Source organism: Macaca thibetana, chromosome 11 (genome assembly GCF_024542745.1).
Source record: "Macaca thibetana thibetana isolate TM-01 chromosome 11, ASM2454274v1, whole genome shotgun sequence".
Classification (NCBI taxonomy): Eukaryota; Metazoa; Chordata; class Mammalia; order Primates; family Cercopithecidae; genus Macaca; species Macaca thibetana.
The window spans coordinates 95,975,501-95,996,059 of record NC_065588.1 but is presented as its reverse complement, the minus strand read 5'-3'; the positions used below and the strand labels follow the sequence as shown (position 1 = coordinate 95,996,059).

General features: G+C 35.7%; 2 protein-coding genes across 10 annotated transcripts in view; one reads left to right on the top strand and one right to left on the bottom strand.

Moving 5' to 3' along the window:
- The window catches only part of ANKS1B (ankyrin repeat and sterile alpha motif domain containing 1B), a 1,295,786-nt gene that overhangs the window by 330,734 nt on the left and 944,493 nt on the right, over positions 1-20,559 (top strand). For all 9 annotated transcript variants that reach the window (XM_050749329.1, XM_050749335.1, XM_050749328.1 and 6 more), the window contains exon 9: positions 13,032-13,175. In XM_050749329.1, coding sequence (XP_050605286.1) covers positions 13,032-13,175 — 144 coding nt within the window. The remainder of the gene's footprint in view (positions 1-13,031; positions 13,176-20,559) is intronic.
- GARIN6 (golgi associated RAB2 interactor family member 6) lies at positions 18,127-20,545 on the bottom strand. The gene is made up of 2 exons (XM_050749353.1): positions 19,451-20,545; positions 18,127-18,951 (listed from the first exon to the last, which is right to left on the bottom strand). Exons 1-2 carry the CDS (start codon positions 20,063-20,065, stop codon positions 18,841-18,843), a joined length of 726 nt encoding a protein of 241 aa, XP_050605310.1. The 5' UTR covers positions 20,066-20,545; the 3' UTR covers positions 18,127-18,840.

Genomic DNA, 20,559 nt, shown 5'->3' with positions numbered 1-20,559 from the left:
AGGAGGGTTTAGGAATGAGAGAGTAAACAAAAACAATGGCTGAAAAATGTCTAACTTGAATGAAAACTATAACACTCCAACCCAAGAAGCTCAGCAAATACAAAGCATGACAAGAACAAAGAAAACTAGACAAAGATACATCATAATCTAGTTGCTAAAGTCACAAAGAAACTTAGAAAATATTTTTAACTAAATGCAAATAAGAACAGAGAATGTTGAATTTTGTAGGTAAAGCTAATGCAGTGCTTAGAAGGAGTCTCATAGAATTCAGTTCTTAAATGAGAAAAGGAGAAGGGTCTTGAATGAAAGACCTAAGCTTCCACATTAAAAAAAAAAGAGGAAATTAAACCCAAAGTAAGAATGATTAAAATGAAAATCAGTAAAATAAATATAAACAACCAATAGAAATAAAAGGGAGGGGATATGAATAAAGATCCAAGAGAATGAATAGAATAATAAGGGAACAATATGAATAACTTTATAGCAATAAATTTGACAACCTAGATGAAATGGAAGAATTACTTGAAAGACCTAAATTAGGAAAAGTGACTCAGGAAGAAATATAAAATCTAAATAATCCTATGTTAAAGAAGCTTAAATAATAATGAAATTCTTACCCACAAGGAAACTTTACACAGAGATGGTTTACTGGTGAAATCCTTTTAGAAAATAAAAGATAAGGGTTGTTCCCAATTTATTATATGAGGTGAGCATTACTGTGATAACAAAGACATTTCACAAATGGAAGACTGTAGATCAATATCACTCATAAACACAGTATCAAAATCCTCAATAAAATGGTAACAAATCAAGTTTAGCAATACATTAAAAAATTATGCATTACAACCAAGTGGGATATATGCCAGAAAAGCAAGGTTATTTTAACAGATAAAATCAATTAATACATTTTACTACATTAATAGAATAAAAGAAGATAACCTTATGGTCATATCAGTCATTGTAGAAAAGCATCTATTCATAATACAAACTTTCAGTAAACTGAGAATAGAAAGAATTTGCTCAACCTTATAATAAAAAAGCCTTTACAAAAATGCCGCAGCTAATGTTATACTTCATAACGTTGAAAGACTGAATGCTTTTCACTTAAGATTTATATTCAACATTGTACTGGCAATTCTGGCTGGTGCAATAAGAGAAGGACCAGAAAACAAAGGCATAAAGATTTTAAAGGGAAAAGTAAAACTGTTTATTCACAGGTGATATGATCATTTACATAGAAAATCCTAAAATATCTATAGGAAAGAAATTAGAACTAAAATTTTTTTTACACGAAGAACTATCAATAACCGAAAATTCAGAGCTTTTTCTTTTCTTTTCTTTTCTTATTTTTGAGACAGAGTCTCGCTCTGTCGCCCAGGCTGGAGTGCAGCGGCACGATCTTGGCTCACCGCAACCTCTGCCTCCCGGGCTCAAGTGATTCTCTCCTGCCTCAGCCTCCCGAGTAGCTGGAACTACAGGTGCATGCCATGACACCTGGCTAACACTTTTATATTTTTAGTAGAGACAGGGTTTCACCATGTTGGCCAAGCTTGTCTCGAACTCCTGACCTCAAGTGATCCGCCTGCATTGGCCTCCCAGAGTGCTGGGATTATAGGCATGAACCACTGCACTTGGCTGAAAATTCAATTTTAAAATTTGGTACAAATTTGAAGTTTAGTTACAAATTTTCAGTTATTAGATGAATAAATTCTGGAGATCAAATGCACAGCATGGTAACTATAGTTAATAACGTCACATTGTATACTTGAAATTTGCTAAGAGAGTTGATTCTAAGTATCCTCAATGCCCCCCCCACACACACACACAGCATATTAACTATATGACATGATGGAGATGTTAATTGGCTTGATTGTGGTAATTAAGTCACAATTATACATATATCAAAACAATATGCCATATACCTTAAATATATACAATTTTTGTTTGTCAATTATGCCCCAATAATGCAAGAGGGAAAATTAAATTAACCTAATAATACTATTCAAAAAATTTTCCAAAAACATGAAATGCATGTTTACCCCTTCATATTTAACAAGATATGTACAAGACCTATACACTGAAGACTATAAAAATATTGTTGATGGAAATTAAAGTTAACCTGATAGGTACAGGGATATACCACCATGTTCATGAAATGAAAGACAATGTAGTTTAGATATTTGTTCTCCCCAAATTGTACTATGGACTACCATCCCAAGCAGAATCCAAGCAGGCTAATTTTTCAGATATTGACAGCTTACTCTAAACTTTATATGAAAAGGCAGAGAACCTAGAATAGCCAAAATAATTTCGAAGAAGAACCGATTTGGAGGATTCTCTGATTCCAGGCTTATAAACGTCTGTCAATGTGGTATTTGCATAAGAAGAGATTTACAGGTCAATAGAACAAAGTAGAATTCAGAAATAAACCCATACACGTATGGTCAATTGATTTTCAAAAAAACTGCAGGGCACTTCAATGGGGAAAGGATAATCTTTTCAACTAATGGGGCTGACTACTTCTATTTATATATTTAAAAAATAGGTTTCTCAAATCTCAACCTTTACCTCATGCTCTACATGAAAATTAATTCAATGTAGAACAGAGATCAAAATGTAAAAGCAAAAATGTTAAATTTATGGAAGAAAATATAGGAAAATATCTTAACTTTGTGTTAGGCAAAGATTTCTTATATATTTACCAACAGTACAAAGGAGGTATGTCTAGAATATAGAATACTTAAAAAGAATACTCTTACAACACAGCAAAAGAAATAAAATAACCTTGGCTCACGCCTGTAATCCCAGCACTTTGGGAGGCCGAGGCGGGCGGATCACGAGGTCAGGAGATCGAGACCATCCTGATCATCCTGGTTAACATGGTGAAACCCCATCTCTACTAAAAATACAAAAAATTAGCTGGCCGTGGTGGCGGGCGCCTGTAGTCCCATCTACTTGGGAGGCTGAGGCAGGAGAATGGCGTGAACCTGGGAGGCGGAGCTTGCAGTGACCCAAGATCGCGCCACAGCACTCCATCCAGCCTGGGCGACAGAGTGAGACTCCATCTCAAAAGAAAAACAAAAACAAAAACAAAAAAAACAAAAACGAAGTCAACCAAATAAAAATATGTAGAGACTTGAACAGATACTTCACCAAAGAAGAAAGTAAATGGCCTCTAAGCACAGGAGAAGATGTTTAGCACATTAGTAGCAATGACAGAAATGTAAATTAAAGGCACGATTGTGATAATTCTACATACCATTTGATAACTACATACTATTGCCATAACTCTACATACATTCCATTAGAATAACTAAAATTAAGTGTTGCCAAGAATGTGGAGCTACTGAAACTCTCAGACACAATGAATGGGAGTGTAAAATGGTACAAACACTTTGGAAAACACTTTAGCAGTTTCTTAAAAAGTTTGATGCATTTACCATGTGACCTAGCAAAAGCTTATGTGCACTCACAGATTTCAATGTGAATCTTAATGGCAACTTTATTCATTATGACCCTAAACTGAAAACAACCCAAATGTCCATCAATAGATGATTGTATAAACAAAACTTTGCCATATCCGTATTGTGGAATATTACTTTGGATTAAAAAGGAATAAACTACCGATATGCAAAAATAGGAATAAATGTCAAAAACATTATGCTGAGTGAATTTTACTAACATGGAACAAATGTTTGTGGTGAAAAGATAGTGTAGAGTAGCCTTGCAAGGTAATTTTCAGACAATTTTAAGCAGATGTTTAGTGTTAATAAGCTTTGTAGAAAGCTTATGCCAAACATGAGGTACATATGCTGCCATATTGTGGCAGAAGAAAAGATTTCTGGGGCTACCAGTAGGGAAATATTGGTACGGAAGGGATACAAGGTAACCATTTGTAGTGATAGAAATATTCTGTATCTTGATTGTGGTGGTGAATACACAGGTATATAGATTTAAAATGGGTGCATGTTATGTATATAAATGATACTTTAATGAATTTTATTTTAAAACAAAGAAGTAAACTTTTAGAAAAATGTTATTTTTCATATAAAATGATCTGTCATGGAGGATAATTTAGTTTTCCCAAAGTTATACATTTTGTCTTCTGTACTGTCTTGTTGAAAAAAAAAGTTTAAACTTTCCAAGGTGACTTTAACATTTTTTTTAAATTAGCTTCTGTGTATTGTGCATAAAATTGGCATCAGTTTAGACTTAGCTCTTTCTAATATTGTAATAATAAACACTATTAATTACTAGGTAAGGGTCAGATAAATGAACAAAAGTTTTGAGAGATAATAAAAACATTCAAATTGATTGTATATAAGTAGACTAGCAAACAAAATATGTTCTTCTTTGAAGTTTCCTGATGTTATGCAGAGGATGTCAAATATGTAAACAGCAGGTGGGAATATAATGTGTTGGAACTAAGTGTTTCAGAGGAGTTGTAATGTCTCATGTACTATTAAAAAGAGAAAGGCTCTCCTTACTTTATTCTTCAATATTTCTTGCAACTAAAACGATTGCTTTAATAGCAATTCTATCCTTCAATAAATGTGAAATACATTTGGCACTGGCAAATCCTCAAGTTTAAAATATCACCATACACAGTAACGTCATTTTGGAGTGCAGATACTAGGAGATGTATTCAGTGTACTCATTGGCATCAAGTCTTGTTTTTCTTCTTCCTTTCTTTTCCTTGCAGATATAAATGCAGTACAGGATTCACGGCTAACTCCAAATTAATCTGAGAGAAATTTTTTTTTTCAGCAGACTTAAATGTGGCAGCTTTTGTGAATTTTACTAACGTGGAACAAATGGTTGTGGTGAAAAGATAGTGCAGGGTAGCCTTGCAAGGTAATTTTCAGACAATTTTGAACAGATGTTTAGTGTTAATAAGCTTATAGAAACATATTTGACAATAGGTTTTCTGATCATTGCTAATATATTCAACTGTGGCATGTGATATCTCTCCCAGGACTAAATTTAAGATGATAGAGTCTGTTCCTTTATGAGTAATATAAACACTGACCTATCATCTATTTGATCATTAATACTATCATTGCTTTGGAATAACTAAACCAGTTTAACACCTCACATTTTCTTCTTCTTGGTGCCCCACTAAGCCCTTAGATCCCTAATTTTAAAAGATTGTAAAAAGGAAAATATGATATATCATGCTATTATATAGTTGTTGCCTTTTAATTTGACAAAATAGTAGTTCTCATGTAAGGTCTCTTGTGTAATGAGATTGGCTATGCAAGTTTGCAGATAAGATGTATCCCAGTGTGAAATTGCTTGCATAATAAAGAGGAGAAGAATTTAAAGAGCTAATGAAAACAGTCTGTAGGGAAAAATAGACACCAAGAATTCTATTCTTCTTGGTGGAAGGGGAGATGAAAAGCACCCTTCTACGCAATTATCACCATAGGAGAAAAAATATTAATAGGGGAGGAAGAGGAGTTAAGCCATGCAATTTAATGCCCATTCACCTCCACTGTAGAGTTTGTGGTAAAATCTAAATTGTGTACCAATGGTTGTCATAAATGTCTTCTTTCATGAAATCAAATAGATGCAGAGTTCTACATTACTTTGAATGTGGGATGAAGACTGGGAGCAAATGGAGTAAGAGAAGAAAGGACATTAAAATCTGGGTTATAGTTAAATTGGTTCCTCTTAGAACTAGTGAAAATGTTCACACTAATAAAACATCTATGAGGGCAAGCTGGCATTCATTCATTCATTTAGTCTTCATTCATTTTCAACACATACGTGATGAACCGTTCTTCGATGTACTAGCCAAGTATCAGGCTTTGGTAGTTAATGCAACAGGCATCTCTGCAATCATGCAGCTTTTATGGACTAAGGATAGGAGATACTGAGCCAAAGTCACTCAGTAACTATAAAATTATCATTGTGATAATTGCTATAAAAAAGCAGGACACTGTGAAGTCATGTAAGAAAGGAAATTAATCTTGATGGGAGCCTCAAGAAGGCCTTCCAAAGGAAGTGAATTATATTTATACCTAAAGCACCAGTACGATTAATCCTGATGAAGACAAACAAAGGAATTTATCTGTTAGGATTTGACACAATAGCAAATAACAAAAACATCTAAAATATTAATAATGGCTTAAAGAGAAAGAGTTTATTTTATTCCCACTTCCAAAGCCTAGAGCTAGGCAGTCCAAGGCTGGTAGGGATCACTTCTGTGAGGAACCCAGGATTCTTCTTTTTTGTTGTTCAATTGTACAGGTCGTCTAGTTCCAAGGATACTTCATGGCCCAGGACAAATGCTCCAGCTCCAGCTATTTCATTAGCATTCAATCAGCAGGAAGAAGAAGGGGAGGAATAAGGGCACACCTATTCACTTTAAGAGCACTTCTTATATCCCATGGTTATGACTTAGCCATGTGGTCACACCTAGCTGCAACAGACACTGGATAATGTGGTATTTATTGAAGAAGACATGTGCCCAACTAAAAGTGGAGTTTTAGTACTATACAAGAATAAAGGAAGGTGTTACTAAAGACAAAAGGAGGAGGGGAGAATGTATATTGGGAGATGACTAATAGTCTTTGCCGGAGAAAACCATGTGCTAAGGTAAGGTACAAGGCAAGAGGAAGTTTGGTATACTGGAGGGAAAGAGGGAAGCTCAGTGTGTTTAAACATTATGGGCAAAGGGGAGGAAGAGTGTTAGTGTTCCCAGACCAAACCGAGAGTCGGGCTGCTTATTCTCATGGTCCAATAACAAGATGCAGACAAATTGGGAAAGAAGAGATTTACCTGTAACCAGGTACAGGGAGAAGGCTGGGGAAAATATCACCAGACCAAATCAAAATTATGAAGTTTTCCAGAGATTATATACCTTCTAAGCTGTATGTTTACCTGTAAGTGTGCATTCATCTAAAGACATAAGTGATTAACTTCTTCTCATCTATAACTAAGGTCTGAGTCCTTAAGACCTTCCTCTGGAGCCTCAGTAAATTTACTTAATCTAGATGGGTCCAGTTACCAGGGGTGATTACCCTTATCTTGTCTCCAGCTAAATCATGAAGATTTGGGAGTTCCTTTAGACCCCAATAACACTTGTGTGTGGAGGTCTGGGAAGTTCCTTCAGACCCCCAGTAAAACCTGTTTAATACTAAATGGGTTCTGTTAAGAATTCCTTTGTTATTTCATCATGCTTCAAGGCCCTGGAAAGACCTAGGCAAAACTCTTGGTGGGCTTTCGTTATATTCCAGCCTTTGTATAAGGGCTAGTGGCTCTATCAGCTTTAAATATTTAACTTAACCACTCCGTCAGTGCTGCAACAGTTGTCATGGAGGCCTTCCTGTTCAGGTGTTAATGAGACCTGACCTGCCAGATTAGTGGTGGGATACAGAGGGAGGTAGGGGCAGATCATGCATAACCTTTTGGATCGTAGTAAGAATTTTGAACTTCGTCAGAGGAACAATGAAAAACTATTGAAGGTTTTAAGGAAGAGAAAAACATGATCACATTCTCATATGAAAAAAATATTTCTCTGATCACTGTGGAGAACAGGTTAAAGACAACGTTGGCAATACTTAGAAGTTTAGGCCAGGCACAGTGGCTCATGCCTGTAATCTCAGCACATTGGGAGGCCAAGGCAGGTGGATCACCTGAAGTCAGGAGTTCAAGATCAGCTTGGCCAACATGGCGAAACCCCATCCCTACTAAAAAAATACAAAAAATTAGTCAGGTGTGGTGGCAGGTACCTCTAATCCCAGCTACTTGGGAGGCTGAGGCAGGAGAATCACTTGAACCTGGGAGGTGGAGGCTGCAGTGAGCCGAGATTGTGCCATTGCACTGCAGCCTGGACAATAGAGTGAGATTCCACCTCAAAAAAAAAAAAAAAAAAAAAAAAGGTAGGCATACTCTTTGGTGTATACAATTTCTCATTTATGAATTTATCCTGAGAAAGTCATCAGGCAAGTAGAGTAAGTATTACAAAGTCTGGAAGTATACCCACTGAATGTTTGCAGTGGGACCGAGGCTAGGAAAGTTTCACTCTCTCATGTATAATTTTTTATTTTGAATGATTTGTTTTACAATAAGCATGTGTTACTTTAAATTTCCTTGAAAAATCTATAAGTCAATTTTACTTTAGAAAACAAAGGCAAAAAAAGGCCTGTGGCAATGCTATAAAGTAGTCTAGATTGCTAACTCATCCCAGATTGTTGCCTTTTGCTTTGATCACCATTTCTGTTATTTCCTCTTTCCTGGATTCTGCCTTTTGGCCTGGTCCCTTTGCATTGACAATCTTGAACATCTGTTGTCCCCTTGAAGAGTTCTACTAATTAAGGAGATGGCTTCCATGGTGTGATAGAAAGACAAATGGACCTAGAATTAGAGGACTTGGATTATAATCTGGACTCATTTGTAGGATGATCTTGCAAATCGAGTAACATTTTGACCATCAGTTTTTTACACTTGTAAAACAGGGATAATTCTGACTCTATTTTATTGGGCTATTCTATATCTGAAAGCATTTTATAAATTATGGAGCACCATTATCTATCATTGTCATATAATTTACACACACACACACACACACACACACACACACACATACTGCCTCACAGGGAAATTCCATTTCTTCAATGTTAGACTGATATAATTATTCTCAAAAGTGTTTTTCTTTGATTGAGCTCAAGTTTGTCTCCCCACAGTATATTATTGTGACTGTTTTTCAGTTTACGACAACATAGACTTGGTCCAGCCTTCCTTTATTACCATGTAATAACCAACAAAGCAAATGGATTCAAACTATATAGATTTAGGTCTATTTTTTATAGTAGAATTTTCACATCTTTTTGGAACTTCAGGAACACACTTTGTTCTCCAGTGAAAAGTTTGAACAGCATTTGGAATAAAGGAAACCATCTGAGGTTAAGTGTGTTCTGGTGGCTTCTTCCCATATATAATTGAAGATTATGTAGCTTGATAAAATATTTTCCTTCAAATCTTTAACTGTAAAGAAATGAAGTAAAAATTATGATTTTACACAGCCAATTTATATGCTGTCTTTAGGGGGCAGTGCTAAACCACTGATACGTTTCTTCTTTTCTGCTAAAGCTACTGGTAATAGTTAATATAAAATAAAGCTAAAATGGCAATCTTGATATTTGTGATACAATTATACACACCCCTTAATATTAGTAAAATTTTCTAGGTAGTCAAATGAAAATGATAATTTGAAGCTCATTTATTCAGTGATTCATTCAATAAATATTTATTGCTTCATTATGCACAGCACATTGTAGGAGATACAATGTGAATAAGGCAATGTTTTCTTTCAAATAACTTACTTAACAAGGGTAAATAAGCCACACTTGTGTCTGTGTACTGTATTTGCACAAGCACACAGTGTGTGTGTGTATACAACTCTTTTAGGGTAAAAAATAAAATAACAGTACTTACTGATTGTTTTGTGCCAGTCTCTGTCAAGCAATTAATGTTATCTTCATATAGCCCTGCAAATAGAAATTATTACACTATGTTTTCAGATAGGGAAACTAAGGATTAATAAGATTATGTGATTTGCTCAAAGTCACAAAGCTTGGAAGTGGTAGAGCTAGGATTTCAATGTATATCTGTTTGAGTTAAAAGGCAATGCTCTTTGCCACTATAGCATCTATCAACTCAAGGTATCTGAAATACCAAATGCAAACACTTGCACAAAGAGCTAGAGACAAGCAGAAGAACGTGATATCATGCATGTTTGTGGGAAATCTGGAAAATTTTAGGTAAGGGACGAAATCTGAACTCTATTTTGAATCAGTGGGATTATAAGAAAATAATAAAAATGATAGTTAATACTTATTGAAGCTGTATGTATCAGGCACTTTATATTTATTACCTCACTTAGTCATCAGGAATAAGCCCTGAGAGAGGTTCCACTGTATTGTTTTCCATTGCATTGATAAGGCAAGAGAGGCTGACAATGGTCTTATCTGGTGAAAATCATACAGCTAGTGAGGGGGATATTTGGAACTTGAATCCAGAACTGTCTAATTTTAGAGCCCAGACCCTTAACCACTACAATATGCTATGCAGACAAGTAAAGTGAAAGAAAGAATGAAAGCATAGAGCATGATTAGGCAAGGGTAAACAATTCCACCTGGTTATAATCTGAGGTGAGTGTAGTGGAAAAGTAAAAGGGCTAAAAAATCATTTGACTATAGAACCTTGAAGCCAGATTAAGGAATTTGGATATCATTTGCTGTGAAATGGGAAATAGTTGGAGCTTTATGAGCAGGTAAGAGAAATAAACTTTTTTTTTTTTTTTTTTTTTTGAGGGAGGAGAAAGAGATAGAGGAAGTTCCCTGTGTGATTGGATTAAATCATTGTAGCACCATTAACAAAATAGAAAAGAATGGATTAATCTAAAATGTTGACAATTCTTGGCCAGCTATCAATGTTGATGGTCAAACTGTTAGCTGATCATGAGTTGGTAAAGGAGATACCTTTTTGATCATCTTATTTATTCCTGTCAACAACTTTATCAAATATATACACACACACACACACACACACACACACACACACACACACACACACACACACTCTTTCAGATCAAGATTTTAAACTTCCCTATATATATATATATATTTTACTCAGAGGATCTGTAGGGTCAAATATCCCTGTGATAATTACCTTCTATTATTGATTTGAGAAGTATTTATGAAAGCATGGGCCACTATGTATCAAACTGCAGAAATTTTCACTCCCTGTCACAGAAGGCAAAATGCTCTCAGGAGTATACTTGTGTAACAGAAACATATTCACCAAATATACCTCTTTTATTTAAACTGCAATTATTTACATCAGTGTGGTTTTTCAGTATATTGTCTTTTACAGGGTATTGTGCCAAAGGAGTGGTCACAGAACATAGTGGTGAGGGGAGAGTAGGCTTTGCAGCCCCCTAGTCTGGATTCAAATCCTTTTTCTACCACTTGCCAGCTTCGTGACCTTGGGTTTTCCTTGATCTCTCTGGCCCTTAGTTTCCTCATTTATAAAGTGAGAGGAAAAATATTTGCCTCAAATGGCTGCTGTGTGAATTAAAATAGTTAACAGACAATAGGCCAGTGATACTCCAAGTCACATTGTAAGTTCTCAGTCTAACAGTTGTTATTATTATTATTATTGTGTTTTACAGACAGTGACTGATTGGGGGGCAACTTAATTTCATTGCTTCTTAGTTACTGACAAGTGATCAAGGGAAAGTTAAAATGTGAATGCAGAAAACAAATTCTTTTAAATAGGAGGAAAAATAAAATCTTATATTCTATTTTTAAAAGCAACAATTTTGGGGGCAGGGTGCTATTTACAATCCAATATGTAGAATATATTTACTTGCTTTAGTAATCATGATCTATCAATGTTGTTCTGAACAGTACATTCAGAGGGCCTTTAGACAATTTATTGTATTTCTTTTTATTTATGTATATACAACTTTTTTTTAAAAAGTTCAGTCTGCTAAGTATTCAACAGGCTCTTAGAGTATGAAATTTTTCCTCAGTTTCTGCAAATTTTCATGCTTTATTTCTTTGACCCTCCCATCTCTACTCTTAATTTTTGGAGCTCCTGTTGTTCAGATGTTAGAGGTCTTGGTTTGACCCCTAGTTTTCTCGCCTTTTAAATTCTTTTCATCTTTTCAGAAATTTTGTCAGATTTTTCTAACTCTTGTATTGGATTTTATGTATTTCATAACTTTCTGTTCTTGTTTCATGGCTATAAATATCTTCTCTCTGAAGATACTATTTATAATTTTTTTCTCTATATTTATTTTGGTGTCTGTTAGAGGTTTTTCTCAAATATATGATTCTTATGAGTGGAACTTGCTGAGAGGTTGGCATCACAGTAGAGACTAATACATAGATCCCACCATTTTCCTGCTTATTTATAGGTCTTTTTTCTTGGGAGGTCTGTTTCTACAGAGAAGAGTATTCTAGTTGTTTATCTGGGGGTATAAACCTTGCTGCCATGTTGTCTAATGCAAATATGGTAAGGCACTGAGTAGGTTATGGATCTTCATTACTATATAGATATTAATTCTCTTGTTTTTGGAGACTCAGTGTATCTATACTCTTAGAATTCATAATCCTTTTGCTTCAACTTCTCCAGAAAAATAAACCTCTAATTTCTTGCCAGTGGTGAAGATTTAGTTTCCTGGCTGGGTGAAAAGGAGATGGGTCTAGGGGTATAATTCTTTCTGATATTGAGTTTCATTCTGTGTCTGCCCCACTGACACTTATACCTTCACAGGTAGCCAGTCCTTCCAATTCTTTCCACATGAAGGTACTTTGCTTTCAGTGTTCTCATGTTTGCTAAGTCAGGTAATACTTACCCACCTGTGATCCAAAAGTTACCCAACATTATCCAGAAGTTTTCTTAATATTGTTTGTTCATCTCTCCTGTCATTCTTATTTTTATGGTGTAAACATTTTTATAAATGTTCTACCATCATTTTAGTGAGATTTGGGAGATAACAAAGGAAAATATATGTGCTCAATATGGAAGTCTCATTATGAATTTTAAAACTGTTGCCCCTTTTATATGTATGATATAAAATTTTATGAAGTTTTATTTTGGTGGCATTCTGAACAAACAGGTTTATCAGGAATTCCCATTTCAGTAAAATATTTTCCTGTTAGTGCTCTGACTGCATTTTTCCTTAATTTTATGCCTAAACCTAAATTCTCGATAAACCATAAGATTTTTCTCATTTGTTGGTATTCAAATATTTTATTAGGCCATTATCATGTTCTATTCTTCATTATGAACTTCATATATTATAAGCCTTTCACACCCAGTTTTTTCACTTTTAACTTAAGTTGGACTATACATATTTTTGTCTCAGTCACAGGGCACAGCCATGTAACTATGGTTAAAAGTGAGCTGACTTGTTTACCAAGATATACCACGTGTCATTTATAGAATTTAATTGGTGTTAAGATATCTAAATATCATTGATATAATATATTGATATGATATAAATTTAATTTCAGAGAACCTCATCTACAATCAATTTGTCACCAGGAGAAGTGGAAGAAGAAGATGATGATGAAAATACGTGTGGGCCATCAGGACTTTGGGAAGCATTAACTCCATGTAATGGATGTAGGAACCTTGGCTTCCCCATGCTTGCACAGGTAAAAGTTTGCTTTTATTAAGGTACAATAAAACAAAAATGGTTGCCTATGTTTTTAAGTTAAAATCTCCCTCCCCTTCAAAAATCAAATTAGGATCTTGTTTACTTTGTGGTTTTTCTCAAAGTCTCAAGTAAAATGTGCGTATAACTTAGTGTGTAGATGTGTGCATATGCGGAGACATAATTTATGTAAAAAATTAATATTATTTAGTTTGGTTATAATGCAGAAAAGTTGTCTTGTTTATGAGGTTTTAATATTTTGAATCCAGAAATATATCATTTTAAAGAATGCTATTTTTAAAAAGTAACTAAAAGTTATCTACAGATATAAGGAAACATATATGGCTCTTTAAAAGCATAACCAGTGATTATATTTTTCTCATCACAATGGAACATTGTAGAATAATGTGAATGTGTACTTCTGAAGGTTTTGGAATAAAATCCAAAAATGAAAACGGAACACTAAAATATTGACTATTAGTTTCAAGTCATTTCATATCATTAAGTCTACTTTAATTCTATAGTATCACCTTCAGGTTCCTGTTGAATGTTGTGAATCATATACCCTTAGAGGAGTTTCAGAAATGGCTAAAATATTCCAGAGATAGGAAATTTGAAGTCATGTCTGCACAATAAGTAAATAACTTAATATGAAAGGGTATAATGGTAAGAGGTTAATTACATAGAATGTGGGTGGAAAAAACAGTCCAGGACAGAAAAGGATTCACAGTACTTATCCAGAAAAGCATTACATCTCAAAGATATTTTCTCTTCTGTCACAACAAATACAAAGCAATTATGTCTAAGAAACCATCACATCTTCCATATGTCTGTATCATAATTTGATCATAGCCACTCAAATTTCAGTATTAATTTATTGTAGAAAGCAAAGTAGAATATTCAAATCAGTATATAGTACTTAAAAAATCTCTTCATAGGACTTTAAGACAGTTTACTGTAACCTTTACAGAATTGTTGTCAATACATACTAAACTGTGAGTTCCATAAAGGTAGAGATTCAAACTTTGATGCTCAGCATCTGCAGTCTAACGCGTAGTTCCTGGCAAATCAGAAGAATGCGTTGGATGTGGTGTCTCACACCTGTAATCCCAGCACTGGGAGGCCAAGGTAGGTGGATTGCTTGAGGCCAGCAGTTCAAGACCAGCCTGGGCAACATAGTGAGACCTTATCTCTACCAAAAATACAAAAATAAGCCAGGCGTGGTAGTGTACATCTGTAGCCCTGGCCAGTCAGGAGGCTGAGATGGGAGGTTGAGGCTGCAGTGAGCTGTGATCACACCACAGCATTCCAGCTTGGGTGATAGAGTGAGATCCTGTCTCAAAAAAAAAAAAAAAAAAAAAAAAGAAAGAAAGAAAGAAAGAAAATAAAAAAAGAAAACAAAAGAAAAAAATGTCTTCTTTATCAAGCAAAATCTGATGTATATAAAACAAACAAACAAACAAAACACCCAAAATATAATTGGAATGAAGTAATAGTTGAATGAATCTCAGTGAACAAATGTGTATATTCTAGGGTGTCATGTCTTCACTTAAAGATTTTACATATAGTTTTTTACCTCATATCTACATGGGTAAAGGGAAAGAAAATTAACAAGCATATGTTGTATTTTATTAGCTTACCCTTATCTGCTTAGCAGTTTATCAATAATTAAATGTTTTAACCTATTTTTCCCCTCATAAAACTGTGTTTGTAAAAATGCATTTCCTAACCACTACTTTACCTTATATCTTGAAAAGAATTACTGAAACAAAATAAAGTATCAGGGTATTTACTGTAATGGCCAGATGACTGCAAATCAAAAACTGTCAACAGTATGACTGTATCTGATTTTCTACCACCTTACTAACATTTTATTAGGCTTGGTAGTAACTTGCTTTTGGTTTACAATTTTTAATGTTAGATTTGTTTTCCCTTTGGCCATTTCCTTGGTGAGGACTGGTATTGTTCAATAAGTTTATTAATTCCTCAGATGTTCTAGTTACATTTACCACAAAATCTTTTCCAGTCTGCAGCTTTCTTTTTGTCTTAATTTGTATGTGTACAAGTGCATCATGTAATTTTTAAAAACTATCCAATTGATTAAGCTTCTGAGTTCTATTTTTCATTTAATTTGTCTTATCTAGAACTCCCTTTAACATAAATTTCAATTATGGCTCTATATTATTTTTTGCTTGTTGATACATAGTTTCCTATGACTTTCCATTGAACAATAACTCACATTCCTCTCGTTTTTATCCTTTTGTTTTGGCTTTACTTCTGAAGGCTTGTTTACTTCTGCCTTTCTACTTTTTAAACCACATGACTCAGTGTTGATACTATTCGTTATTAAATTAAAACTAGTAGCTGACTTGATTGCTTTATAAAATCTGTATTTTGTAATTACTACGTTGAGTTTAAAAAGTATCTCTATTGGGATTTTGATTGTTACTGCATTAAATCTATAAATGTATTTGAGATGCAGATTTTTTTTTTAACTGGATTTAATCTAACAAACCAGCAATGAGACTATTTTACTGATCTTTCTCTCACTATAAATTTTTCTTTTTTTTTCAGACGGAGTCTAGCTCTGTTTCCCAGGCTGGCGTGCGGTGGTACGATCTTGGATCACTGCAACCTCTGCCTCCCTGGTTCAAGCGATTCTCCTGCCTCAGCTTCCTGAGTAGCTGGGATTACAGGGGTGTGCCACTATGCTTGGCTAATTTTTGTATTTTTAGTAGAGATGGCATTTCACAATATTGGCCAATCTTGTCTCAAACTCCTGGCCTCAGGTGATCTGCCCACCTTGGCTTCCCAAAGTGCTGGGATTATAGTCGTGAGCCACTGCGCCCAGCCACTCACTATAAATTCTTAAGAATGTGTGTGTGTGTCTCTGAATATTATTGTTTAAGGGCTATCCTTTAGCATTTATATTTGTGTGTGCATATGTGTGTATATATATACACATATAAACATGTTTTATGTATATATAACATGTTTATATATGTTTTATTGCAAAATATATTAAAGAATTTTTATAGTTTTGCAATTAAAATATACTATATATAGCATATTTCTGTGTGTATATATAGTATATTTTTACATATATAGTGTATACACATACACACGTACACAATTTGCAACATTTTTGAATTCATCTGGTTTTTTAGTTTATTATCTAGGATTCAACCATCTCAACCATTGACAAATGGTAATTTTTAAATATTTTTCTGTTATTATAAGTATCATCTAAATTATCTCTTAAACTTTGATTACAAGAGATGAGGTACCAGGATATGTATTGTTTTAGAATTTTAAGAAAACTGTTACCTAGGAACAGGATCTGATTGATGGTAATAAGCATCACGATTTGTAATGAGAAGCAGATTGAAATATTTACCAAAGGAATATACAATTTAAAAAGAGACTGAGTCAGATTGAAGATTTAGAGAAGAGATACAAAATGCACAGTGCTTTTAGCAATGATCCCTTCTGTGATTATCAAGGTACTACAATGTGGTAAGCATGCTGACAGTCCTTGAATACAAAGATAAAGTTGGTCTCTGTTAAGAGTTGGCAATATGTTCATTTTAAAGCCTCTTAGGGAGTCTCCAGTATCATATGATACTGGACTACATACCACATGAACAACAAAAATTGTTTTATTTTAAAAAGTTTTTCATTTGACATTATTTGCTGAAAAGTGATTTATGATTAGATGTGATTTCTCAGTAATGTAACCTTGAAATTCACAAAGCTAGAACATCTAACCTGTGAAATGTTTTTCATATTTTGAAGCCATTTTTTCAGGTCTGAAGCACTTTTGGAGACCATTAAAAATCATTAAGCCATAAACGCTGTGAGGGTCTACTGGTAAACTGCTTCCTTACAATATATATAGGAACCTTTGGGATCTGTACCATTAGTACAGTACTATGTAAAATTTTATATCCCCAGATTTGTTGGATTGGAATAAATTATATTTCGCATTTATAGCCCTTGATTGGATCCAGCAAACATGTATCAAATATCTTTTATATTCAAAGCATAGTGCTCATCAGAAACATGAGTATTACAGAAACAATATAGACTTAATTGGGGGCCAGGTTGCCTATACATTCTGGTTCTGGATTATCAAACCATATGAGGTATTACTTTAGACTAAAGCAGATTTTTTACTTGCAAAATTAGAATATTGGCTAATCCCGTGGATGTGGATCTTACAATTCTAAAATTATCTAATTTCCAGTTTTTTCCAGATTATGAATTGATCCTATATTAGGTGTTCTTTTATTTTTCTGTCTCCAAGAATAGTAAAATTGGAGAGAATCAGCTAAAAGATGAGTGCTTTGAAATTGTCTTTCTGTTGTGACTAGATTGAAGTTTGTACAAATTCATGAAAATTTAGAATTCTAAATAATATCAGGGGATTAAAATTCTTGGGAAGATACTAAGAAGATTTACTGTAAATAGAGCTTTTATGGGACAATTGCAAAGCAGTTAATTAAGATTTAAGAAAGGAAATCAAGAGTGAAAAGACTGGGAAAATTAAGCCCTTTCTGGAAAGTATGATTAAACTCAGAATTTGTTTCTCAACACCACCATTTACACAGTGCCTACTATGTACCAGATATTATACATGTATAATCTCAAGGTGACCATTTAAAGAAACAGTCTACTAAAGGTCACAGTTAATGTGTGGCAATGCTATGATTCAAACCGGGAGCAAGAGAGAGAAAGAGAGAGGGAGACAGAGTGTTTGTGTGTTTCTGGGTTCTCATTTTATATTTTGGAAAATAGTTTTAGAAGAATTCTTCTGATGTAGGATCATATCTTTGAGAGTAATCTTCAACATTTTATTCTGTCATCTATTAATTTTATGTCATCTATTTATCTTTTATAATAAAAAATGTAAAGTTAAGGGAAAGTTAAAGATAGTTTTCAGAGCCTGATCATAAATTGCTATTAGTTTTATTGCTACCCTTCCTGTCAATAGAGCATATGTTATTAGAGCAGATAATATGAGTTGATGGATTTTATTATGGTGAATCATGTTGCTCCCCTCCACAGTCTTAGGTGAGATGTCCACCTCTGCACCATGTGTAGTACCAGACTTTGAGGTTATTACTGCAGAGTCAATCCAGCTAGGTAGAGACCCTCTGACTTCCATCCCATTCACTCATGTGGCCTCATCCTGCAGAGTTGAGATACTGACTCCCAATGCTGAGTGGCAGAGAGTCAGTCTTTGAGGAGCAGAGAGAGACTGACAAGGCTGTTGCATTGACAGTCTCTCTCTGCTCCTGTAGTCACCACATTCATGCTGCTCTCTAGGGAGAGGCCAGTAGCACTTACTGATGTACTTGAAGTACTCTTTTAGGACAAGAATGTCTATGCAGCCCTTGCTATAACAAGATTAAGACATAGAAGCACCCACTATAGCCATGCTGGCTATACTTCCTCCTGGACCTTTGAAGGCTGCTTTTGCCAGTGCTGTGTTTCTCTTCTGAGCCTGCAAACTTGGTTGCAGCCACATCCATGGCACCTGCGGTGGTGCTTACTGTCATCACTACTGTTGTTGCCACCCTGCCCCTTTATCAGGCACTATAGGTTTTATGACTGCAGGAATGTGTGAACTCTTGAATGTAGTATATGTGGGAGGTATGTTGGATTCATATCTCTATTGTATAATCATAATAGGTGGACCCAAACATTTCAGCATTCATGTGAAGTCTGCTGATTCTGAATTGCTCCTTCTCTTCACAGAACTTCATGGCATATCCCTAGGGAGAAAACAAATAAGCAAAGAAAGTGAGACCAGCAAGATCTCCTTTCTCTTCCTATAGGTAAACAACAAAAATAAAGTATTGCACATGTACACAAGCATGTTGTGTTGCCACCAATGTATATAAGTGGCAATCACAGGGAGACATGTCCTACAACATATCAGCCTACCTAGGTCATAGTATGGGTTTCAGAATAGACTGGTCAGGATGCTTTGGATAGCATTACAACATTGGATATAGAATGAACAGCTGTGAATATAAAATGAAAAGTTGCTGACAGCTAAGAAATCTCTGAAATTCAGGTTTGGGGAACACTGGAGAAGCACTAGGAACCTCCTCAATGTGCCATGGCCTCCAAATGGAAGCTCATTTGGCCTTCAGACCTTCCAAATGCAATGCATTTCCCAGGTGACCTGCAACACCAAAGGCTCTACAGGACCTTTACCTGCTCTCCCCAAAAGCATCCTGGCCCCATCTAGTCTCTGCAAAGACTCACCACTGGGCTTCTCTGCACTTCCTCAAACACAGATGAGTCTGATGTGCTCCCAGCTAGGATAGCTTTGGTACCACTGTAAGCCTCCACTGGTGGTCTCAGGATGTAAACAAGGTTTTCCCAGTGAACAAAAAGGTCTTCACTTGCATCTGAGGGGGGACACAGCTGAAGATAAAAAGAGCGGCCAGTGGCAAGCTTCAGGTGGAGCTGTTTTTTTATGCTGTTGTGGATGGTTATTTTCACAAACATCAAGGGAAGCAGTCTGGTTAGTTCTAAGATCTCTGCAGGCGGACTATCTGTTTTCTGGGTGGCAGGACCACACCTGGCGTTGTCACAGACAGCAGCTGGTCGGGCCAGCAGCATGACATCAGGTAGTGTGAGGCAGGGGCTGGTGCGAACAATGCCCACTGTTACCATTCGGGCACGGTTGTGCACATCCATCACTTCTCCTCTTTTGCTGATCTGGATAAAGTCGCTCTCAAACATGGGTGCATACCTGAATATAGTATACTCGCCTTTGTACAGTTGCCGCTGAAGCTTCCCCATGGAGGTATTAAACATGCCCATTGCGGGGCTGCTTTGGGCAGTGTAATACGGTAACATACACTGCTCCTCCATGTCTTTCTTTTATCAAGATAGTTCCCAGCAGCTGCTCCACACCTTCCTTAACATGCCTTAGTGAGCATCCTGTTTCCTTGGCCACTCTGGCAGGTGGGCCAGCAGTTGTGTTCTACAGGCTTTCTTTTTTGTCCCCAAATGACTCAGAACAGGGTGGGGTATTGATTGCCAACTGCTCAATGCCAGAGACAGTTGGTCCCCTGGATCCAGACCGTGCCCTGTTTAATGCATGGAGCTGTCAGGAGCGCAGATGTTGGAGCCCTCGTGGATGTCCAGGCACACAGATGTCAGTGCTCATTTGGGAGGGACTTCCATTTGAGCCTGATATTCCACTTCACAACAACCTTTGCTCTTTGATTCCACAACCTGAACTGGCAGTCCCACTGCTCTTCTTCCCAACCTGAACCATCCGCTGCTGCTAAACCACCCTGCAGGACCACTTTTATCCTCCTCTACCCATTGTGACCTGCCCCATCACACACCCCTTTATTTCT

What these genes read in the sequence shown, in the direction of transcription:
- GARIN6 (XM_050749353.1), bottom strand. Translation starts at nt 20,065, where the DNA reads ATGGAGGAGCAGTGTATGTTACCGTATTACACTGCCCAAAGCAGCCCC. An exon ending in AAGTGCAGAGAAGCCCAGTG is followed by an intron (nt 18,952 to 19,450) that starts GTGAGTCTTTGC and finishes TTTTCTCCCTAG; the next exon opens with GGATATGCCATGAAGTTCTG.